Source organism: Phocoena phocoena, chromosome X (assembly GCF_963924675.1).
Source record: "Phocoena phocoena chromosome X, mPhoPho1.1, whole genome shotgun sequence".
NCBI classification, from domain to species: domain Eukaryota; kingdom Metazoa; phylum Chordata; class Mammalia; order Artiodactyla; family Phocoenidae; genus Phocoena; species Phocoena phocoena.
Window position 1 is genome coordinate 118,137,192 of NC_089240.1, and position 25,404 is coordinate 118,162,595.

The following is a 25,404-nucleotide window of genomic DNA, read 5'->3' on the forward strand; positions in this document are numbered from 1 at the left end:
TTTCTTTTTTTTCAACCATTTAAAAATGCAAAAACCATGCTTAGCTTGAAGGCCATATAAAACCAAGCACATATGAGAAACTTGTTGGAGGCAAGTGGGATGACTTACATCTCCACAGAGACTTAAATATGGCCACATTTACCTTGGAGGGATTTTAGGTAAGACATCCAAACTCGTAGGAAATGAGAAGGATGGGAGTGAACAGAATGGCCACTGATAGGTGACTGTAGAAGGACTTGGAGGAAACGCATGGGAGCAGAGGAGGGGCAGCAGGCCAGTTGGGGAAGGCTCTTTATGAGATGTTCAAGAAAACCCCTTTCTCCAACCACAGCATCTTGGCCTCTCCAGGATGTCCCCACCATTTCTTCTTCCCAGGGAGGTGTCAGGAGCAGGGCTTTGTGATGCCTCAGCCACCCCCGGGGCTACCATTGGCTGGAGCAGTGCCTTGATGACCAACGCTGAAGGGTGTGGCTCCTCATTGCCTAGGGGAGGGTGTGTACAGTCAAGAAAGGAAGAAGAGGATGACCCCCTGTCAATTCAAATGCAGAGACAGTGCAAAACGATAATAGTAATAACAATAGCAACAAAAGTCCAACTAAAAAATGGGCAGTTATGGAGTCAGAATTCAACTGTGCTCAGTGGCTGCTGGTAAGAAACTAAGCAACATGAGGGAAAAGTGCTTTCTTAACCAGACGCTTCCTTAGTTCCCTAATGAGAAGAACCTCTGGCTGTTCCTGGTCACTTGTATTTGTTTCTGCCAACGTACGGGTAGATGTCCAGGGCCATTTTAGGGTCAGTAAACATCCCTAATTGAGGAAAAGCATGCAGAGAAAGCAGTTGAAGACAAAACTGGAGAATTTAACACCAGTTCTCACTTCTACTAAGACTAAAATCTGGGCCAAGTGTTTTAATTCTTTTGATTTCCACTAGATAACATTATCCTGTTATATATTGTTACATGCATTATATTAATCATAATATAAAGATATGTAAACGGTGACCACAGTTCTGAAGCAAAGATTAGAACTCACTGTGAAATGCAAATGTACTTATAGGCATAGTGAGCATTTAGCTTTGAACTCAGGACCAGAGTTATATGTGCTATTATATTTCTATACACGTAGTGGTGTTTCTTGAACAACCACTATGCATACATATTTGAATTTTAAAATACATTTTAAAATTTCTCTAGACGTTCATTCTCATGAGTGAATAAATGTATCTCAAAACAAATTCTGAAGAATGTTTAGTTTTTCCCAAAGAAAACAAGGAAAAAGAAAGTGGTGCTTCTCACTCTGGATGAAGTATTGGTATTCCCTAGCAGAGTTCCCTTCAGTCATCAACAAGGGTATGTGATATATTTATTTTTTAATTAATTTTTAGCACTGTATGGAGGCAAGGACTCTGAGCTAGCAGTCAAAAGCCCTAAATCCTCATCCACGCTCCACCACCAACTCCTGGCGTGACCTTGATGAAATCCCTTCCCCTTGCTGGGACTGTATTTCCCATATAAGAGGAAGGGTTTCAACTAGAATATGACATCTCTGGCCCTTCCATAGAATTCTATGACTGTGTGTGTGCATGTGTGCGTGTGCGTGTGTGTGTCTTTTTATTTATCTACTTTGGGAAATAAAAATGCTTTATCGCTCAGGATATATAACCCAAGCTGTTACATTTACTCTCTGCACAACTGAAGAAATGTTCTTTCCTATATGTTTAGATACAAGTAAAAGAAAAGACTGAATAAATTCCATGGTCAATTACATGGTCAGTGAATCACAAGAGTAGAGGCTCTTGGAATTTGGCGGCTACTGGTCGATTCAAAGGATGTGCTGAGAAGCAACGGTTTTAGCAAGTAGTTTCCCTATTTACTCAAGCCTGAAGTCTGTTGTTAACATTTGGGACCAAAAATATTGTAGATTGTTGCATTTAACAGCCCCTATGAAGATCAGATTCTAGGATTTCGTGGACTTGCCAGATTTTAAAATCATCATCATCTATGACATGCAACCATGTCTGTTGTGATTTCATTCTGGCCCTGAGTTATTAAAAAGGCCAGTGGCTCTGAACTAGCTGGCCATGGGGGTTGCAGCTTAGAGGCAACGCTGCTGGTGGAATTCTCATTCTTATTCTTGTCTTGTTTTCTAGTAGCTCTCTAGGGTCTTGGTCTAACTATGAAAGAATTTGATTCTTTCCTTCCTTTTGGAATCCTTCCTGAAGAGAACTTCCATGAGAGCCTGCAGAGACCCTCTTGGAAACGGAGCCCCCGCCTCTCTCAGGAGGCTGCCCCAGTGGTGCGCAACCCTCACCGTCCATTGTCACTTCCCCGTAGATGCGACACGATTGCTCTGGGTGAGCGTTCAAACTGAAGTCCCGCATGCTGGGGCAAGAGGCCTGAGTCCAGCGTGGTGGCCACTTTACTTCAGTGCAGGTAGAGAGCTTGGTATGGACATGAGAAGAATGACGTCCTGATGACGTGCCAGGAATCGAATAGGTGTAAGTTCAGGGGTAGCTTATATAAGTGCACAGGATTGGGAGGTGAGGCTGACTGGAAATCACCGTCTCCTTCACTCCATTGTCCAGATGAGGGAAAGCAAAATATAAATAGGTACTTACCCAGTGATCAGAATTAGCTTTCTTTAATTCTTTAAATCTAAGTGGCAATCCCAGTATAATACATGTATGTATGTATAAACATATACATGTTATGATAAATATATATCCCCTGTATATGATACGTATCCCCTACATTTGAGATATATATATATATATATATATATATGGTTGGGCAAAGCTACCTCCACAGAATAACAACTGGGAATGCTATGTTGGATGACAGAATCAGGACCTGACAATGAAAGCTGGACTGAGTAGCTAAATTAAATAATATGAAATTGAAGGTGAGTCAACAGTGCAATGTGCATGCCTATGGACTTCCGGCCTGGTGAAACTTGCTCTCCTGAGTGGGGAAGTGAGTGCGTTCTGCATTGCTCTGCACGAGTCACACCCCACCCAGGGGGATCTAGCTGCTACCCTGGGCTGTTGGATGAAGAAATACATATTGCAAAATTTTCTGAGAAGAGCGCTAAGGAACACCTAGAGCAATCCAAATGAGAAAAAGTTGAGAGAAGAATGATTGGCGTGGAGGTGAACCACCTTGGTGCACAGGCCTGTCCCAGAACACATGGGGAATGACCTCTGTAAGGCCCAACTAGGAGGAGGGGATGGAAGGTGCAGTACAGAACAGTAAGAGCTTTTCAAAGAGAGGACAGGCTGCCCCACGTGGTAGCGATCTGTTCATCCCTGGAGGTACTCAAATTGGCCATCTACTTGGCTGGGATGCTGAAGAGAAGATTCAAATGTCACATGGATGTGACCCTGAGATCCATGGCCCATGACACGTGACACTCTTCAACATGTGGAAATAGTAGAGTATCCGGCTTAGGGCATTCACATACAGCTTTATAGATACATAGATACGTTGATATATAGATGTGTATGCCAAATGAGAGATTCAGGAGAAAATGTGGAAAACTTGTGCAGTGTACATCTTCTACTCCAAAGGACACAGAGACATCCTGTGACATTCTCAGATCCAAAGAAGGTAGAGTGGTCCTGACTAAGGTCGACATGGTCATCATTTCTTTAGCAAGTGCCATCCCAGACGATGCCCTCTTGTGGGTGGCTTACCTCCTAGTCAGCTGTGCTCTTTCATAGTCTAGGCCCTTCCATCCTCTCCAAATGAACTGCAGTTGATGTGCTGACAAGCTTGAAGAAAGTGATCAAAAGTAGATTGAAACTCACTGTCGACAAGAATGTTCTTCTGCGTGGCTGAGTTGGGAGACATCCGAGAGTTTCGACATCAGGGATTGCTTAGGGCGAACAAATTTCAATCCCCTGGGTAATCATCTTTCAACCTCATTTGTCGCTGAGAAGTGTCCATCGAAGACTTGCTGTAGTTCTGTGTCTTGTCCTGCGAACCGGCACCCCCTCCAGACATGGTAGTGCTAGCTTGCTCACCAGTGGAAACATTCTTTGAATGGAAATAGTCATTTATGCTGGTGACATATGATCTTTAATTTCTGGAGATGACTTTTAAAATTTTTCTATTACTCTAGGACTTTTCCCATCTCTTCCATCCTTTTTCATTCCAAATGAATTATATTTTCAGTGGACATGTCTTTACAATAAAGACAGTGCTTTGTAAAAACGGTTAAATTGGGTTCTTTTAGACAAGGGTGATACGTAGCTTTGTTTCCGACTGCAGGAAAGTTGGGAAACAATAGTTGATCTGTTGGGACTTAAGCTGGAGTTAGTCTTTTCAGTTTCTGTTTTTGGTTTATTTCTTTACTCTGCTGGTTTAAATCTATCTTAAAGGAACAGATAGCATGGGGTGTAACAACATCTGGAACATGGTAGAAAGTGGGCTGAAAAAGAAAACAAGTGATTCTTCATTCGGTAGCAGTACCATTTCATGAGTGGCCAACCACCATGGCTCTCAGACATGGTTAAACCCATGGGGAGCCTTAGAGAACATCGGGTCCTACCGCCTCACTTTACTGACAGCTTTGCAGCCTCCCTCAGTTGCCATTGTTCCCCACATCTGGGCAAGCTGATGAGAAAGCTTGGGCACCCCCCCCCTTTAGCACCCAGGCAGGAGATTCAAACCACACAAGGCCCCGCCCACCTGTGGGAGACTTCACCTCTGCCCACCCCCCAATCACAATAAAAACGCTGGTGGGGGTCTTCTTTCCTTGCTTTCCCAAGCCATTTTGGACCATCTTGGGAACCCTGCCCTGCTCTCCCCAGAAAAACCCCGTTATGTAATTAATAAACCTTTTCACACCCTCTTGGTGTTTGTTTGGCAACATCAGTCTTGACATTGGAACCGAATTTGGGGTGGATGACCACAGCACAACTCTGAGGTATGTGTTGTTATAACGAGCATGTTACCGATGAGGAAACTGAAGGATAGGGGGGTCAAAGTAATGCACAGAGGTTGTGAAAAAGCTTACAGAATTACAGAAACCACTTCTGAAAACAAATACACTGCTACGATTTTCACTCAGACCTACCTAAGAATGTTCTATGGCTAGTGTGTGCCATTGAAATGTAAGCAAAGGTTCTACGACGAATCTTTGACTCCTAATTGAAGTTCCTACCCAAGGTCACACAGCTAGTAAGTGATGGAGCTGGGATTGAAACCCAGGCCCTGGGGCTCTGGAATCTACACTCTAAACATCTCAAACTAAGATCTGCCTGGTAGCAAAGCCTGTGCTCTTTCCACTGTAGCAGTAGAATTAAACCTGGGTTTCGTGAAGCCGTAGAAAGGCTGTGTAGAATCGTCGTCATCATTATCATCACGCTATATACCAGACACTGTGCTACGTTTTTTATTGACTCTTGTGACAACTCTGTAAAGTCAGTACCATCATTATCCCCATTTTACAGATAAGGAAATTGGAGGCTCAGAAAGGTTAGGAAACATGCCCAAGGCCACACAGCCAGTCAGCAGAGTAGCTGGCTCGGGAAGCTCCATGGGTTGATATATTAGAGGTCATAGTCCAATGTTCATTTGAAATGTGGGCATTTTGGATCCTAGGTCTGTAATAATAAAGGTCAAGTTTTCCATGTATTGAATGGTTAGCCCTTTCCATGCATCATCCTAGTTAAACTTAATGCTATAACGTAAGTACTGCTTTTATCCCCATTTTATAAACGAGTCACTTGAGTCTCAGAGAGGTTAGCAGAACGTGTTAGAGGAAAGCCAGCTAATGTGTGGACCTGGGGAGGAGCTGAGCTTTGAAGTTTGTCTGATTAGAATGCCCAAGCGCTGGAAGACTTAACTTGCTGGGTTTGTAGTTTGAGCCTCAGGTCTCTGCCCACCGAAAGTACACCGTCTCCAGCAAGGACCCAGCCATATCTTTAGGATTTTAAAACACAACCAGCTGCTCTGCCGCGGCCCTCCCCCCATCAGCACCTCTTGAGCTGTTGCAGTGTATTCCTGCTCAGCACCTCCTGTCAGATGCCTCGTTCTTGCTGATTTCGGGGACTGGACTGTCACTGGCGTTGCCCTGGCTGCTGTGGCTGCTCAAGCAGCACATGCTGCAAGGCCCTGTTATCTCTGGGACCGCTCTTGCTGGTATGTTAAGGATTTATTCAGTAGGAAAGGAAGAAGGAAAGGAGAACGTTCTGTGGCCCATATGTGTATTTCTCCTTGTGCATACCCTGGCTTTTCTAGGCCTGGAAATGGAAATCCACATACCCAGCAAGGAGAGTGCTGGGTGGACGCACAGAAAATGGAGAAGAGTGCAACCACTGGGGGAGGCCCGGGTGTGGTCCTTAGGAACCCATAAACTCCCACCAAGTCAGCCCTACCACAAAAACCGAAAAGTGCATGCGATTCCTTCCGATTTCTTCACCCGAGATTACAATGTGAATCTAATTATCTTCCCATAGAGAAAGTTCATGTTCACACAAGCTGGAGATGGCCCTAGGACTTATGTGGACCCAAAGAGGGATGGAGAAACATTACCTGCAGTTATTATTAAACATCTTCAGAGAATCAGAGATTTCAGGTGTTAGCAAGGAGGCTGAAGCAGTGAAAGTACTTCGTAGGAGTAGAAAGAGCCCTTGAGTTGGAGTGAGCAGGTTTGGCTAAGCGAGTTAGTTGTTCCAGCTCTGTTTGACCTTGGACATGCCCTCGCCTTTCCCTTCTCGGGCCCTGCAAGTCCTTCCTCATTTGAACTTCAGTGATCTATGCCCTTTCTTGCCTTTTCTCTTTTTTTTAAGGTTACTTATAGCTCTAGCATTATTCGACTGCATTGAAGAAAATGACAAACCTTCATCAAGTACCTCATCGTATGTGCCTCAACAAGCCTCCACTGTGCAAGTTCCTCGAATAAAACTACATCCAAAAAGCTTGGGGAACACGAAGGCAGGAGGAGTCAGGACTGGTGTCTCAGAAGAGGTGCCTCTGAAGCTGGGCCGTGAAGGATGAGAGGCAGAAAGCAAGAGCAGGCAGCGAGAAGAGCTCACGCTCTTCTGAATCACCTGAAATTGTGAAAGGCTCAGAAAGAACCTGGCTCGTTTCCAGGAACCTGGGAGCCATGGGAAGTTTGGTACTGCTGTCGGGATGTGGGTGGTGGTGGGCAATGAGGCTGTGGAGGGCGTTGAATGGCTGTTGCCAACAGAGGTTCTTTAGAAGTGGCGTTGCATAATCACGTGGTTTCTGCAGGACTATCACTCAGGTCTCAGTATGGAGGATGATCTGGAGCGGGGAGGCTCTGGAGGCCTAGAGACCAATTAGGATGCTAGTGGACAAGTGACAGCCAAAGGACAAGGGCCCTCTGGTGGATGGTGATGTACACCTCCTGATGTTCACGCCCTGTGTAATCCCCTCCCCTCGAGTGCAGGCTGGCCCTAGTGTCTCATTCCTGAGAACAGATACAGCGAAGGTGACGGGATGTTGCTTCCGACGTTAGGTTACAGAGAGACTGTGACTTCTGAAGCCAGCTGCCATATTGTGAACTGTCCTGTGGAGGGGCCCAGATGGCAAATCACTGACGTCTCTGGTCAAAAGCCAGCTAGGACCGGAGGCCCATTTGCGGCCACTTGAGTGAGCTGGGAAGCAGATCTTCTGAGGCATACCAACAAGGGCCGTAGCGGTGACTTTGGAAGCAGACCCTTCCCCACTGGAGCCTTGAGCCAACCATACTCCCAGCCACCATCTTGACTGCAGCTTGTGAGAGACCAGGAGCCAGCTAAGCTGGGCCTGGATCCCTGGCGACACAAATGGTGAGTAATTAGTATCTGTTGTTTTATACTGCTAACATCTGGGGTCATTTCTTACACAGCAACGGATAAGTAACGACAAGAGCCAACCAAGGCAATGGGAGGGAAGAACAGATTGATTCTGGAAATGGTAGGAAGTTGGGTTAGAGCGTGAGGGGGAAAGAAATGTCTAGGCAGACGTGAGTGCTCTTTAACTGAGATGGAAAATAGAGTGGAAGGTGTTGGTTTGGGGAGCAAAATGATGAGTTAGTTTGGTCCAGCCAAAGTTTGAGTGACCGTGGGACACACCAGTGAATATAGTCAAGAGGCAGTTGGGTCCAAAGGTCTGAGCCTCAGGGAAACCATACAGACTGAACTTTTGGGAAGATCAATGGAGGGAGGCTCAGAACGTGCAGAAACCAAGGCCAGAACCCAGAGATGTTCAACAGTTAAGAGACTGTCCTTTATCATCAGACAAGTGTCAGTCTTGTGTGTGTGTGTGTGTGTGTGTGTGTGTGTGTGTGTGTGTGTGTGTTGTCTATGTATTGGATTGGCCAAAAAGTTCGTTCGGGTTTTTGTAAGATGTTATGGAAAAACCCGAATGAACGTTTTGGCCCACCCAATATATCTTCTCCCAAGCAGTTACATCCCATTCTAAAATACTTTTCCGGGTTTGAAACATGGCAGACCACGTGGACCAGCAACAAACCACCAACACCATAGTACAGCCCCTGGATCTTCGCAGCCTCAGCCTGGATGAGCGAATCTGTGACAACTGTAGAAATTGATGAAGAAACATATGAACAGATATACAAATCAACAAAATGGAATATTCCGATGCTCTTTGTCTGGGGAGATGGTGGTGTGCTAGTTGCCCGCCATTGACAGTTGGCTGAAACAAAGAATTTATCCAGTGTGGAAAACAGGAGATTTTGTATGATTGCCTCTTTAAATGTAGAAGATATTCAGAAGACAAACTGGCATACATTTTTATATTAAGAAGTAGCCAAGAATTCTTCCACTCCTGAAATAAGTTGATTTTCAGATAACTCACAAATAATTCTTAAGCCAAATGGCATTTTTATTTTTCTCCAACCCTTTCAATAAATGTGACCACCAGGATGCAGAAAAATAAAATACTTTTCGTTTGCTTTGCAGCCATATTTGCATCCCAGTTTTACCTCACTAAAGACTTCAAAATTAGTGAATCTCTCCACGTTTCAGGTCTACCTGAGCCTCTCCAAATGGGACAAGTTCCAGTTGCAAGACTGCAAACGAATCTGCTGTTGATTTCCACTGCTTGTAACTATTGGGAACATCTCTAGAGTTTATATGTTGTTTACACACTCAGCCTAATTTATTCTTTGCAAAGGAATCATATAAAGTAGCATAGCAGGAGAGCTTGTTACAGGAAGAAGTGTAGTACATGGCGAGTCTAGGAGATGTCAAGTTGACCCAGAGATCTTTTTCAGGGGTCGGTGGTGGTGAGAGTGTTTTTAGCTAACCTGCAGAATGTAAACAGAGCCTGCAGACAGACTGAAAGACAGCTCTATCAGCTCTGCTGGAGGTGTTGACACTACTATCCTACCCAGGGTGTGAGCACAGAAGCTTGTTACCATTCCAATTTTGCTGAACTGCTTGGGGCTTTTGACATTACAGATATCCTGTTCCTGCACAGAGAGGCTGGTAGAAGATTCTTAGAGGTAGAAGGCACCTTTAGAGGTCTTTTTAGAATAGGGTGCACAGACTAATTCTGAATGTTTCAAACTGTGTACTTGGAAATGATCCATGGTTTTTCAACTGAGCAATTAATAAAGCAGCAAATAGAATTCAAGTGAGCAATACTAGTAGATGGAATTGGCTTTTATTACCATACAAAACCACATTAAATTTGATGGAGCAATAGTTTGTTTGCACAAAAGTGATCTATGAATGATTGTAGTTGTGTACAGAATCCTGTAGAACCAAACTAAAGTTACTTATAAAACGTCATCCTCTTCACTTTAAAAGTTCAAGAACTTAGGCTCCTTTTCTTGTGTTCTCTGTTTACACCACCTCCCTCTTTGTTCACCCCCAGCCGAGGGACAACAGAGATTCCCGTCTCTGGATCCTACCACTTCGCAGTTTCACTGCCATGGCGCCTGTTCAGCTCTTTCTCTCTTGCCTGAAGCAAAATGAAACAACCTCTTGGCTAACCTCCCTGCCTCCAGTCTCTTCTGTCGCCAATGTGTCCTCCACACCACCATCAGCTTGATCTTTATAAAGCACCGAACAAAATCCTTTTGTGGTTCCCACTGAGTACAGGATCAAGGACCTTAGTGAAGCATTCACGGCCCACAAGTAGGACCTTTTCTACCTCTCCAGCCTCAATTCCCACAACATCTCTCCACCCCCTTTCTCTGCAGCCGTGCTATTTGACCACGTGAAGTTCCTGACTCCAAGGTGTATGACCGCGAGTCTTTCTCATGCTGTTCTTTCAGCTTGAAGTGTCCGCCACTCCTTCTCTTCCTACAAAAGTCTATAGAAGTGCTATAGAAGGTGCAGCCTCAAGGAAGCCCCTTCTCTGGCCCCTTTCGCAGACCCTGGCTCTTTGGTGGAATGGCTCCCATTTCATTCTGTCTCAAGACAGAGTCCCTGTTCACTTTGCCTCTCCAACCCTATATTGTGAGCCCCTAACTTCCTGTTGTCCCCAGATCCTTGCACGCTTCCCGACACACAGAATGCCTTTAAAATGTTGATGGGATAAATAAATCGTGGGCTTTGGCAAAGCTTTTCAAACACACTTCAAAAGTCCCTGCTGGTTTCATATTTAAATAAAAGTTAACATTCAGTAAATGTTTTGAATAATATCTACTAAGTATTATACATTTGGGGGGTTTTTTTGCTCATCAGGAATTTCCAAGATGCACATATAAATGGATATTAATAAAATCTAAGAGTAAAACATACAGGCGAATGTAAACTTCTGCTAAATTTTCCTGACATTTCCATAGAGAATAACATATTTTAAAAATAAATGCGCTCTTAATTACTTTTTAAAAAACAGGAGCCCTTTTTCTCAATGAAGGTTTCCTTTAACACACAAAGTGCTTAAAATGAGTTTTGAGCAGAGCTGCTACCACAAGAACCAGTTGGAGATTTAATCTAGGTTTTGAGTAACTGAAAAGGTTTCTTTTTTTTTGGCCACACCATGCGGCTCGTGGGATCTTAGTTCCCCGACCACAGATTGAACCCCAGGCCCTTGGCAGTGAAAGCGTGGAGTCCTAACCAGTGAACCGCCAGGGAATTCCCTGAAAAGATTATTTTGGTTTTTTTTTTTTGGTAATGATTTGATCTTTCCCATCTACCCTCCAACTGAGAAGAGGTTCACTGTCAAGGTGGCTAGAAACATAGTCAACCTTATTAAAGGCAGCTTGGGAGATAGTTGTAAAAATCATTGAACAGAGAGACAGGATACCCAAGTTCTAGTTCATTGATTCTGGCATTAACAAGCTAAGTGGGGACTTCCCTGGTGGCGCAGTGGTTAAGAATCCACTGCCAATGCAGGGGACACCAGGGTTCGAGCCCTGGTCCGGGAAGATCCCACGTGCCGCGGAGCAACTGAGCCCGCGCACCACAACTACTGAGCCTGTGCTTCAGAGCCTGCGAGACACAACTACTGAGACCGCGTGCCACAACTACTGAAGCCCGTGCACCTAGAGCCTGTGCTCCACAACAAGAGAAGCCTCCATGTTGAGAGCCCGCGCACCGCAATGAAGAGTAGCCCCCGCTCGCCGCAACTAGAGAAAGCCCACGCACAGCAACAAAGACCCAGCACAGACAAAAATAAATAAGTTAATTAATAAATTTAAAAAAAAAAAAACAAGCGAAGTGACCTTGTCCTGTTTAGATTCCTCTGGGCCACAGTTTCCCTCGATGTAAAATGAGGGTGCTTGACTGGATGATTTCTGAGGACTCTTCCAGCTCTAATAGACTAGGTTAGGAGAATGCATTTGACTTTGAGGTAGCATCTGGTGTGTACAGCAGCCCTTAGGACTGAACACGCTGCCTCCCAAACACCTCTGCTACCATCATACACGAGGGTGTTTTGTTCTTGTTGTTTTCAATAGCTGCTTTACTGAGATATAATTCAATACCAAAAAACTCATCTATGCAAAATGTACAATTCAATGGTTTTTAGTATATTCAAAGAGCTGTGCAACCATCATCACAATTGATTTTAGAACTTTTTCATCACCCCAAAACGAAACCCTGTACCCATTAACAGTCACTCCCCAGTTCCTCTCAATCCCTCCAGCCCTAGGCAACCACTAATCTACTTTCTGTCTCTAAGGATGTGCCTGTTCTAGACATTCACATATATGGAGTCATACAATGTGAAGTCTTTAGTGACTGGCTTTTTTCACTTAGCATAATGTTTTCAAGGTTCATCCCTGTTGTAATATGTATCAATACTTCATTTCTTTCTTTAAAATAAACTTTACAGGAATTCCCTGGTGCTCCGGTGGTGAGGACTTGGCACTTTCAACTGCCGCGGTCAGGGATCCCCTGGTCGGGGAACTAAGATCCCACAAGCCACGTACGGCCAATAAGTAAACAAACAAACAAATAAAATAAACTTTACTTTTTAGAACAGTTTTAGATTTACAGAAAAATTGAGACTATAGTACAGAGATTTCCTATATACTGCCATACCCCGTTTCCTCAATTATTAACATGTTACAGTAGTATGGTACATGTATTACATTAATGAACCAAGTGATACATTATTACTAAATAAACTCATGATTTATTCAGATTTCTTCAGTTTTTACCTAAAGTCATGTTACTGTTCCAGGATCCTATCAAGGATACCGTAATACATTTACATTACATTGAATCGCAATGTCTCCTTAGGCTACTCTTGGCTGTGACAGTTTCTCAGACGTTCCTTGTTTTTGATGACCTTGACAGTTTTGAGGATTTCTGGTCAGATATTTTGTAGAGTGTCCTCAATTGGGATTTGTCAGATGTTTTTCTCATGATTAGATTGATTATGGGTTTCGGGGAGGAAGGCCACAGAGGAAAAGTGCCATTTTTATCACATCACATCAACGTACATACTATCAACATGACTTGTCACTGCAGATGTTGACTGTGATCTTCTGGCTGAGGTAGTGTTTGTTAGATTTGTCCTCTGCAAAGTTACTCTTTTCCAGAAGAAGTAAATTTGTCACTGTTTGCAGATGACATGATACTATACATAGAGAATCCTGAAGATGCTACCAGAAAACTACCAGAGCTAATCAATGAATTTGGTGAAGTAGCAGGATACAAAATTAATGCACAGAAATCTCTTGCATTCCTATACACTAATGATAAAAAACCTGAAAGTGAAATTAAGAAAACACTCCCATTTACCATTGCAGCAAAAAGAGTAAAATATCTAGGAATAAACCTACCTAAGGAGACAAAAGACCTGTATGCAGAAAATTATAAGACACTGATGAAAGAAATTAAAGCTGATACAAATAGATGGAGAGATATACCATGTTCTTGGATTGGAAGAATCAATATTGTGAAAATGATTATACTACCCAAAGCAATCTACAGATTCAATGCAATCCCTACCAAACTACCAATGGCATTTTTTACAGAACTAGAACAAATCATCTTAAAATTTGTATGGAGACACAAAAGACCCCGAATAGCCAAAGCAAACTTGAGAAAGAAAAATGGAGCTGGAGAAATCAGGCTCCCTGAATTCAGAATATACTACAAAGCTACAGTAGTCAAGACAGTATGATACTGGCACAAAAACAGAAATATAGATCAATGGAACGGGATAGAAAGCCCAGAGATAAACCCACGCACATATGGTCACCTTATCTTTGATAAAGGAGGCAAGAATACACAGTGGAGAAAAGACAGACTCTTCAATAAGTGGTGCTGGGAAAACTGGACAGCTACATGTAAAAGAATGAAATTAGAACACTCCCTAACACCATACACAAAAATAAACTCAAAATTTATTAAAGACCTAAATGTAAGGCCAGACACTATCAAACTCTTAGAGGAAAACATAGGCAGAACACTCTATGACATAAATCACAGCAAGATCCTCTTTGACCCACCTCCTAGAGAAATGGAAATAAAAACAAAAATAAACAAATGGGACCTAATGAAACTTGAAAGCTTTTGCACAGCAAAGGAAACCATAAACAAGACGAAAAGGTAACCCTCAGAATGGGAGAAAATATTTGCAAATGAAGCAACTGACAAAGGTTTGATCTCCAAAATTTACAAGCAGCTCATGAAGCTCAATACCAAAATAACAAACAACCCAATCCAAAAATGGGCAGAAGACCTAAATAGACATTTCTCCAAAGAAGATATACAGACTGCCAACAAACACATGAAAGAATGCTCGACATCGTTAATCATTAGAGACATGCAAATCAAAACTACAATGAGATATCATCTCACACCAGTCAGAATGGCCGTGATCAAAAAAATCTACAAACAATAAATGCTGGAGAGGGTGTGGAGAAAAGGGAATCCTCTTGCACTGTTGGTGGGAATGTAAATTAATACAGCCACTATGGAGAACAGTATGGACGTTCCTTAAAAAACTAAAAACAGAACTACCATGTGACCCAGCAATCCCACTATTGGGCATATAACCTGAGAAAACCATAATTCAAAAAGAGTCATGTACCACAATGCTCATTGCAGCTCTATTTACAATAGCCAAACATGGAAGCAACCTAAGTGTCCATCAACAGATGAATGGATACAAAACATGTGGCACATACATACAATGGAATATTACTCAGCCTTAAAAAGAAACGAAAAAAAAAAAAAAAAACGAAAAAAAAAAAGAAACGAAATTGAGCTATTTGTAATGAGATGGATAGACCTAGAGTCTGTCATACAGAGTGAAGTAAGTCAGAAAGAAAAAGACAAATACCGTATGCTAAGACATATATATGGAATTTAAGGGAAAAAAATGTCATGAAGAACCTAGGGGTAAGACAGGAATAAAGACGCAGACCTACTGGAGACCGGACTTGAGGATATGGGGAGGGGGAAGGGTGAGCTTTGACAGGGCGAGAGAGAGTCATGGACATATACACACTAACAAACGTAGTAAGGTAGATAGCTGGGGGGAAGCAGCCGCAAGGCACAGGGATATTAGCTCGGTGCTTTGTGACAGCCTGGAAGGGTGGGATGGGGAGAGTGGGAGGGAGGGAGACGCAAGAGGGAAGACATATGGGAACATATGTATATGTATAGCTGATTCACTTTGTTATAAAGCAGAAACTAACACACCATTGTAAAGCAATTATACCCCAATAAAGATGTTAAAAAAAATAAAAAACAAAAAGCAAGAACTTTTGGAGGAGATGGCAATTTTATATGTAAATATTTAGGGAATTGAATGAGTGTAAATATTTATTTTCAATGAATAAAATGAGGAATTTGACTTACTCTACTTAACTTAAAATAAAAAATCTAGGGAAAAGTAACCTAACATTTTAAACATACTTAAGCTCAATATAGGGATACTTTTATGAAAATAGCAGAATTTAACTTATGAGTTACCCTAGAAAATAGTATGCTTCGTTTCATAGGAACAGTTCACGCTATGACTGCTAGAGTTGCTATAAATGTGGCAGCGCGTTGAGTTAGATGACTTCTAAGATTCCCTCCAACTCTTGGATTGTATTGTTCGGGGCAGGGCAGGGAGACAGGGAGAGAGACAAAGAATGGAAAAAATACTTTTCTGCAACCATATTAGTTACTCTAATTAAAAAAATGTGATAAAAAAAAGTTACTCTTTTCCCCCTTTCCTTTAGTATTCTCTTTGGAAGGTAGTCACTATGAGTAGCCCAGAATTAAGGGGTGCAGAGTTACGCCCCACCTCTCCGAAGCCAGAGTATTTACATAAATTATTTAGACTTCTGCACAGGCGATTTGTCTCTTGCCCTCCCCTCATTTATGTGTTTACTTATTTATATCAGTATGGATGATGCATATTTGTTGTATACTTTGGGTTGTAATGTAATACTACTTTATTCATTTTGTTGCTCAAATTGTTCCAGATTTGGTCATTGGGAACTCTTTTAGGTGGCTCCTATATCCCTTTGACACACCTCCATTATTGTGGTCCTCCCTCCCTCCCTCCCTCCCTTCCTTGCCTTCTTTCTTACCTTACCTTACTTTCTGGCACTGCAGGATGCTCCAGACTCATTTTGCATATTTCTGGCTCCAGTCCTAGAAGCAGTCATTTTCCCAAAGATGCCTGGTTCCTTCCATTGAAGAATGATGTTAGAAACTAAGATTTGGATTCTAGATGTGTTTGTTGCTACTGGCATGTCATTGTTTCTTGGCCTTCTCATCAGCTGACAGAGCTAGGTAATACATGTGCATATACTAACCTTGTATGTATACACAAGTACTCAATTTCTTTTTATTGCAGAATAATACTCCATTGTATGGATATACCACATTTTATTCATCCATTAATCCGTTAATAGGCAATTCGGTTGTTACCACTCTTTGGCCACTATGAACATTAGTACGCACAGTTTTGTGTGCACCTATGTTTTCGTTATCCCTAGGAGTAGAATTTCTGGGTCATATGGTAACCTGACGTTTAACCTTTTGCAGAACTGTCAGCCTGTTTTCCAAAGTGACTTTACCGCTTTACATTCCCACCGGCACTATATAAAGATTCAATTTCTCTACATCCTCAGCAGCACTCGTTATTGCCTATTTTTAAAGAATTCTTACTGCCATCCTAGTTAACGTGAAGTGGTATCTCATCATGGTTTTGATTTGCAGCTCTCTGATGACAAATGATGTTGAGCATCTTTTCATGTGCTTGTTGCCCATTTGTATATTCCCTTTGGAAAAAAATGCCTATTCAAGTCCTTTGCCCATTTTTAATTGGGTAATTTGGTTTTTTATTATTGAGTTTTAAGTCTGTATATAGTCTAGATACAAGCACCTTATCAGATACATTATTTGTACATATTTTTTTTCCTATTCTGTGGGTTGTCTCTTACTTTGTTGATGGCGTCCTTTGAAGCAAAAACGTTTAATTTTGAGGAAGTCCAATTATCTATTTTTTTGTGTGTTCATGTTTTTGCTGTCATATGATTTGTTCATTTTTAATGGTGATGTTCTATTTTGCCTTCTTTCTGTAGCAAGAACTGGCCTCAGCAATGAGAAACATCACTTGTGATGGTCGAAAATACAGAATCAGACCAGAGAGCACTAGCTCCTCCCTGAAGAGTCAACAGAGGTTCCTAAGAAAGGTGACAATCACCACTAACACATACTGCACAAAGCTGTGTGCCCGACACTGTGCTCAGCTCTCAAAGCATCTTTTTTTTTTTTTACTCCTCAAAACAATCCAGAGACATTGTTGTTCCCACTTGAGGCTCCGTGTAAGTGATCTCCTCAACCGCCTACAGCTGGTAAGGGATGGAGCCAAGGTGACAGATTGTCTTGATTTTCACGGGCTTCCACTCATCCCGTTATTTTCAAGCCCCCAGAGCCCCCATTCCTTAAACATGCAGCAAACACTCCACGTTATTTTTGAGAGCCTAATATGGAATAGGCATTGTGCTAGGTATTGGTGAACAAACCAGGCACAGTCTTTGCCCTCAAGGAACTTACAGACTGGGAGCTAGACCAGCGATAGGCAAGATCATGCAAATAAATGTAAAATGACCATTGGCATCAGTGCTGGAAAGAGGTGCCCAGTGCTGTGAGAGCCTAAAACAGGAGACCTGTCTTGTTCTGGAGGAGAGCATCATGGAAGCCTTCTCAGAAGTGATGTTTGAACTGAGATCTTCCAGAGGACACTGAGCCATTTGAGGGAAGAGCTTGGGAAAGAACATTCCAGGAAAAGGGAACAGCGAGTTCAAAAGCCCTGAGGCAGGAAAGAAATTATGTACTTTTGCTAGTAGATTTTTGTTGTAATTGTCAGGAAATCTGCGCTTGATGTGGAGATTTGGGGGGACCCTGCAAAACAAAATCTGCACTGTGCGTAGTAATCTGTATCTGAGAAAATTACTGGACTTTTAGATATGAAACCATCAGGAACCATGGCTTATTTATTCAACAAACGTTTCTCAGTGGGATCCTGGGGGAGGGTGTTGAAGGAGGGAGGCACAGAAGTACACGGAGTTGATCAGGCAAAGCTTTGGAGGAGTTGGGACATTTTTTCTAAGAGCAATCAATAGGAAGCCACCAGAAGATTATGAAGAAGGGGAGTGACAGCGATAGGATTTCTGTTTGAAAAGTGGAGAGAACGCTCTAGGGAGAATGGATTGGTGAGGAGCAGAGTGGACGCAGGGAGAACAGGTAGGAGGCCACGGCAGCGGCCCAGCAAGCAATGACGGTGCTGTGGAATCAGATGGTGGTGATGGGGAGAAGGGACACAACTTCGTGGGTTCCATTCAGCTGCATGGATGCTAGCTGGGTGCTCCCCTAGCCCCTCCTCTGCCTGGCCCAGGACCCACCCCCTGGGTTTGCTCTCCACCTCCCTCCCAAGAAGGGCAGTGAGAGTTGCTCAGGCCCCTGGGCTTATGTGCCTTCTGGTTCCTCAGTGGGCCCTGCTTCCCGCGGCCCAAGCCGTTCAGCTTGGCTCCCAAGGAGGTCTTTTTCTCCAGTGAGTGGGTCTGAAGAATGACCGAGCCGTCACTCATCTGCTCCTGTCCGCGTACTGAGGAGGGCGCTTGGCAGGGGGTTGCTCTGGCGTGTTCACTGCAGCCCCGAACCCGGAGGACAGCTAGGGAATTGCTGCTGCTGGGGCCCCCTGCCCTCTCCTCGCCCCAAAACAAACGAAGGGAAAGCTTGAACTTTCTTCTTTCACAAGGAGACACATTTCTGTATTTGTGACTGGGAGAGAATATGTCTTAAAGCTGCCTTTTCTGGTGACAACAGGAATACAATCCTATCGCAGAAAATTGGAAAGTACGAATAAATAGAAGGAAGACTAACCAGTATTCATACCACTAGTCTGCATTTTTGTGTATTTCCCCAGCCATATATACTTATTTTTAAATAGGTCATACATAGTGAATATACTTGTGCATCTTGCTCTTTTCACTTTGTGTTTTAAGCATTTCTCTGTGTCATTAAAACCTCTCCACACACAATTTTTAATATCTGCAAAGTAGTCTTTGTTTTTGAAAACATATTTTACATAACCTTTTGCTATCTGTTGAAGAGTTGGCTTGTGTGTAACTTTTACCATTGCAAGGAGGTCTGTGATGAATGTCTTTGTTTATAAATCTTTACCTGCATTTTGGATGCCCTCTCCCCCTATAGATTTCTAGGAGGGAGATTAATGAGGGGAGTTGTATAGACAAGCCAGGAAAGAAAATCTCTGTGTAGGATAATTCCCATCAAAAGGTAACTCTGCTCCTATCAGGGTATGTAAAGGATGGGCTGTGCTTTTCCCTCTGTAAGGACCCCGTGCTCCCCACGTCACTTCTCCATTCGCCAAGCAGTGGCCACTAGGTGTCTGTGTGTCAGGAATTACCTCTTTTCTCTAGAGACCCCGCTGGATTAAGGGCTTGAGCGGCAGCCGGGGCTGGGATTTCATCGGTTTCTCTCCATCTTGTGGCAGAGCGGAGAGCCCCCCAGGCCTGGGAGTCTGGCTCCGCTATGCAGCCAGAGAACCAGCTAAGCAACCTTGAGCGCTGTCATTTCCCCTGTAGGGGCCAGTTTTCTCATATGTAAAACAAGCCGAAAAAGGCAGGAGTTGGGGATTGACCGGATTTTGTTATTGTTGCCATTTAAGCAGCAGAACCCTTATTTCAAATTAAATTTTACCAGAACCCTCATCTATAAAACAGATTAAGGGCCAACTGTCCCAGTAGAAGCAGGGGAGGAGTGGGAGGGGGGAGGGGATGCTCTAGTCGGAAAGCTCTGGCCTAGAGGATGGAAGTTTCACTCCAGTTCAGTTCAGTTCTCTTCCCTGTTGCTGAAGTTAAAAAACAATTATCTTTCATCTATATTTCAGTCGTCCAAATGTGCTGATTGATGAAATCCTTTCTCTTAAAGGCAATTTGGAAATCAGACAAAGTAGAGCACAAAGCCGTGGATGTTTAGAGAGGGAGTGAGCAGTGTGTGAGACCGGCTGAAAGGGTGACCCTGGCACTTCTAAGAAGGCAGAGCACAATGGACTCTTGGAAAGAAGCAGTGTCAGTTTATTCCCGCGTTGGCACCGCCCCCTCAGTGGGGCGGAATTGCTTGTTTTCACCCTCCCTTCCCTGGAGTCTTTGAGACCAAACTTGTGTCCACAATTGCGAGCAATCTGAACCCAGAGTCACCTACGGACAGGTATTTTATGAAGGCCCAAACACTGTGAAAGATATGAATAGGGGCGTGGATATGACAAGAGACTTTCCTCCCGCCCCTGGGACGTGGAGCACGGGGGATGGGGGACCTGGCAGCCTGTGACTTTGCTCCGATCACTGCAGCAAGACTGCGGCACCGACCGGCTCGAAGGGGCCCGAGGTCCGTGGCCCTGGGACGGGGAGAGGAGGGAGTGGTACCGAGGCCTCGCCACGCTGGACGCAGCAGGCCCGGGGGGAGCGCCGGCTGTAGGGCGACGTGCCCGGGCCTGTAAATCACCGCCGGGAGCCCTCCCACCCCGTGCGGTACAGTCGGGGATGGGGTGCGGCGGGTGGAGGGATGCAGTGCCAGCGTCTGCAGGGGAGGGGTGTTGCTGCCTTCCCTGGGAGACCCGACCTTTCTCGGAGAGGCGTGGTGAGCTTGGCCTCCGGGATCCGCAGGGATGTGTAAAAAGCGGCTACGATCCCCGAAGCCGCAGAAAGCCCCCGCCCCTCCCCCCGAGGCCCACCCCGGCTCGCAGGTGAATGGCTGGTCCGCACAAAGGAAGCCGGTTGGAAATGTGGAATTCGGACCAATTTACGGGAGATTCTGTCGCCCAGAGTCCAGCAGACCTCAAGCAAAGAAACCTGTGGTCAGGAGTGGATGAGGATAAAAAACAGTACACCAGGCCGAGCTTATTGGAAAGCCCGAGTTTAGTTATTCTGGGATAGCGAGGTAACAGGATTAGAGGGATTAAGGAAATCACCTCAAACAGCTGAAGAGGGGGTAAAAAAACAGTGGTTCTATTTGTTTTCTTCCTAGGCCCCAGATACACTGGGGCCGTGTGGCCAGGCGCGAAACGAAAGGCCTTTCGGGGGGCACAGTGGAATGCCCAGGGGTCAGGGACGGAGGGAGAGTAGGGGGAGGGAGGGAGTCGAAAGCGGGCTCGAAAGAGGGAAGTCTCTTCTAGAAAACAAATCAGTGGATTGGGCTGACAAGTCAAAAAGAGAAAGCCATCGAAGGAGTTTGAGAGACTTTTTAAAATCTAAGGTGGACTTAAAAACCACACCTTCCAGCGTTGAATGCTGGCTCCGGCCGCTTCACCCACCACGGTTGAAATATATATTCGTTTCCTGCCAGGGATTCCTGTAATTTATGTTTAATAGGCTAACTGATATTTCCGAAGGGTTTTCGTTTTATAAATCGTTCGGCTTGGCTCGAGTGTCTTCCCGCCCCAGTGCACAAAGGTAAATGTGCCCCTTTGGAGGCCGGTTTCCGCGGCCGCGGCGGCCCCTCCCCGCCCCGCGTGGCCGCCGCCGCGATCAACAAGTGCGTGGCCGCGGGGTGCCTGCCTCAGCCGGCGTGTGCTCGCTCCTAGGAGACGCTCCCAGGAAGACAAATCGCTTTCTCCTCGGAGTTTCAGTTGAAAATATCGGGAGCCTCTCTCTGTGTTTGGGCTCACCGGTAGTTAAAAAGGAACCATTTCAGGTCACACAAGCCTCTCCCCAGCCTCCCACCCCTGGCCCCGGCATGGGACCACGGTCGTTAATACCGAGTGATGGTCCCCTCCCTAAGCCGCATCTAAAGTTTCAGGCCCGCAAAATTACCAGGACTCCATTATGTTGGTTATAAAATTTATTGATCTCTCATTTAGGAATTCGGAGTAAAACCTTGAAAAACCTGAAACAAAATAGACCCTTATCCCCACCACCCAAACGAAATCCAAATACGTTAGCGCGACGAAATATCAAACAGATCACGGCAGAAATCACCAACTCAGTAGCCTAAATGCTGACTGGACAGAAGCTGTCCCGCGGCCAGGGGCGGCGAGGCGGGAGACACACGCACACCTGGCTATAAATTAACATCTGCTTTGGCTGCCGCGCCGCTCCAAGCGGTCAGCGCCCCGCCCCCCACCCCCCGCAAAGCCCACGAGGAAAACAGATGCAACGCTACTGGGGGAGGAGGCGTTGCAGTTCTCAGGCTAGCCTCACCCGAGAGTATGTTTCTCCCATCCACTCACTCCTCGGCTAACAGCAAACTAACGAAACAACATTTTCAAATGCAACAGAAAAACCCAGGAACCCAGCAGGAGGAGGGGGGTGCTGCTTTTTCTTTGCAAACAACACAGCGATTCCCAGCCTACAAAAGGGGAGGGAGGGCAGCGGAGAGGGGCAGGCGAGCTCGAGAAAGTCCCATTTCCGCCGCTCCGGACTCCTTTTTGCTTTCGTACAAAACCCGACAGCTATAGCAAAACTTTCTGTCCTCCCCATCATCGGTACAAGGCAACAGTCCCAGGCAAGCAAAGCTAAACAACAAGGCGTCCCAACTCGGGGGTGCGGGGCGGGGTGGGGCGGAGGAGCGGCGAGCGCAGGCGGGTGCTCAGATGTGGGTCAGCGGCACCGTTCCGTTGACGGCAGTCCCGGCGCCCTGGTAGTGCTGGTGCACGCTGTGCAGGCGGCCGCCCGGCAGCGGCGAGGCGGCGTCAGCCGCGTCCCCGCCGGGCGGCAGGTACATGCTGATCATGTCGCGCAGGTCGCCGAGGCACGCGCGCTGCGAGTGCGACGCGATGGCGGGCGGCGGCGAGCTGGGCTCGGTCTTCACCACCGTGCCCATGGGGCCCAGGCTCATGGCGGCGGCGGCCGCGGCGGCGGCGGCGGTGGCTGGCTGCTGCCCGTAGGCGGCGGCGGCGGCGGCGGCGGAGGGCGCCATGCCCCCGTAGCCCGAGGCGGCAGCCGCGGCGGCGGCGGCGTTCATGTAGCTCTGGGCGCCGGGCGGCATCATGGGGCTGTACTGCAGGCCGGCCATGTCGTAGCGGTGCATCTGCGGCAGCGCGGGCGGCGGCGGCGGGCTGCTCATGGTTGCGGGCTGCGCGTAGCCCAGCTGCTCCTGCACCAGCGAGTACGCGCCGTTGGCCCAGCCGTTCACGTGTGTGTACGTGTCCAGGCGCTGGCCCACGCCCACCGGGCTGCTAGCGGCGGCGGCGGCGGCAGCGGCGGCGGCGGCGGCCGCGGCTCCGGGGGGCAGCAGGCCGCCGGGCAGGGAGTACTTGTCCTTCTTGAGCAGCGTCTTGGTCTTGCGGCGCGGCCGGTACTTGTAGTCCGGGTATTCTTTCATGTGCACGGCGCGCAGCCGCTTGGCCTCGTCGATGAACGGCCGCTTCTCGGCATCGGTCAGCAGTTTCCAGTCGGCGCCCAAGCGCTTGCTGATCTCAGAGTTGTGCATCTTGGGGTTCTCCAGAGCCATCTTGCGCCGCTGCCCGCGGGACCACACCATGAAGGCGTTCATGGGCCGCTTCACCCGGTCCTGGTCACTGCCCCCGCCGCCGCCGCCGCCGCCGCCGCCGCCGCCGCTCGCGCCACCGCCGCTGCCGCCGCCTGCGTTCGCGCCGCCGCCTGCGTTCGCGGTACTCTTGCCTGCACCGCCCGGGGCTGCGGGGCCGCCCGCGCCTGCAGCTGGGGTGGGTGGCCCCGCGGAGTTCTTGAGTTCAGTCTCCAGCAGGCTGTACATGGCCTGGGCGGGAAGAAGGTGCGCCAGGGTGGCGGGAGGAGAAGGCGCTCCCGGGGCTGGAGCGGCCACGGTGAAAAGGCCTGGGGACTCCGTCGGAGGGGCGCTTGGGGGCCGGTGGGCCAGTGGGTCGGGCAGTCTTGCCGAAGTGCTCAGCGCCAAATCAGCGGGAACCTGCAGGCTACTCGCACCTGATGCGTTGTCTCGAGCTGGTCGCATTCGCAGTCTGGCCGGGCGCTCTCCGGGCCTCTTATATACCTGCTCGGATCCCCCGGGGTTGGGGCTCGGTCCGCCCCTCGCTCCCGGGAGGCCCGGTGATTGACAGGCTCGCAGTGGTGCGCCCTGGCCAATCATCACGGAGCCGCCGTTCGGCCCCGCTGGAAAAAAAAGTTCGGGGAGTCCTTTCGTTCACCCCCACGCCCCTCTTGGGCCCGGTGACGTGATGAGATTATTCAGGAGGCGGGAGTCCCGGGGAGCCGCTCAGAGACCACCAATTAGGGTCTCAAAAAGTTTGAAAGAACGAAACTCGAGGAGGTGACGGAGGGGGGAGGGGGCGCGCGAGCAGGTTTGGGGGGGCAGGGGACGCCCACGGGGTTCAGAAAACAACTTTGCAGCCCTGTCAGTGACGAGAGGCGTTCGGTCCCGGCTCCACCCTGCAAAGCTTCCCGCTGTCTGCGCGGAGGTCCTCTGACCGCTTCTGCTGCCAGCGTTAGGGACACTAGGCATAGCCAGCTACCCAGGCGGGCTTGGGGACTCAGGGCGCAGCGGAGGTACCCCGGGCTGCGGCTCCGAGAAGCCCTCCCAGGAATCGGCCCCTGTCCAGATGGACCCTCCGCTGGGAAGCCTCGGGCCAGCGCGCCCAGTACAGAGCGGGGGTCAGGGACCCGGGCTCGGGAGACAGGCTTCGGGACCGCGGAGCGCACGGGGGCGGCGAGGCTCCCGGTGGTTTGCGGGAGGGCGAGCAGTCAGACGCCCGCTGCCCCGGCCGGGCGGAGGCGCTCCCCTGCGGTGGTGCGACGAGGCGTGTGTGGGGGGCGGAGGGGGTGAACCGGCTTCGGCTCTCTTCTCCGGGCCCCCGCTTAGCGGCCCCTTTTTGTCTCTGCTCTCTGGCCATTTCGGTTTTTCCAGTCCGATGCCCCTGAGGGGGAGGGTCGGGCCCCTTGGAAAATCCGTTTTCATGGCAACACAGAGCCTCTCCAAGTGAAAGAAAAGTTTCTTGGAGGGGGGGGGACGGTGGCCGGAGAGGAGCCGAGGCCGTCCTCCGGGCGAACCGCAGGGCCCCCTCCACTGGCCGCGCACCTGCCAGGACCACTGAGCGCTGCTCTCGCTGCGCAGCCGCGCGGCCTCCCCGAGGGAAAAGGCTCTGCTAACGGATTCCGTCCTTCTCCTTTTTTGTTTTACAGCCTTCCTGACCAGAGCCTCGAGACGCGAGACTCAGAGCGCGACATCACCCGCCTGTCGGGTTGTCTGCCAGACTAGCGGCGCGGGAACGCGGGCTGCGGGGAGAGGGAACTCCGACTGCCGCCGCCGCCAGTCCAGGCGAGTGGCACAGCGTTTGAAACTCCCGGAGCCTCCGGGGGCGACGGGTGGGAAGGAGAAGCCAGGGGGTAGAGGTGGCAGAGACTGAAATAAGGTGTTCGCACGGTGTGGCCCACCAAACCCCTAGCCTCGTGGAAAGGTGGGGAACCAAAAGAAAGGCGTAAATCCTAAGTGTGAAAAAAAAACCAAACCTAGGTTTTTAGCCCCTTAGTGCTAATGCAAGACCCGGCGATCCTGGGAAGCCTGCAC

General features: G+C 47.4%; 1 protein-coding gene across 2 annotated transcripts; it reads right to left on the bottom strand.

Moving 5' to 3' along the window:
* Positions 1–22,491: 22,491 nt before the first annotated feature.
* SOX3 (SRY-box transcription factor 3) lies at positions 22,492–23,835 on the bottom strand. 2 transcript variants are annotated; one of them, XM_065900666.1, is made up of 2 exons: positions 22,817–23,535; positions 22,492–22,735 (listed from the first exon to the last, which is right to left on the bottom strand). In XM_065900666.1, the coding sequence occupies exons 1-2, from the start codon at positions 23,395–23,397 to the stop codon at positions 22,492–22,494; spliced, it is 825 nt and encodes a 274-aa protein (XP_065756738.1). In that variant the 5' UTR covers positions 23,398–23,535. The 2 variants fall into 2 exon arrangements, with proteins under 2 accessions (XP_065756738.1, XP_065756737.1); XM_065900665.1 differs by having other exon boundaries at positions 22,492–23,835.
* Between the last annotated feature and the right edge of the window lie 1,569 nt (positions 23,836–25,404).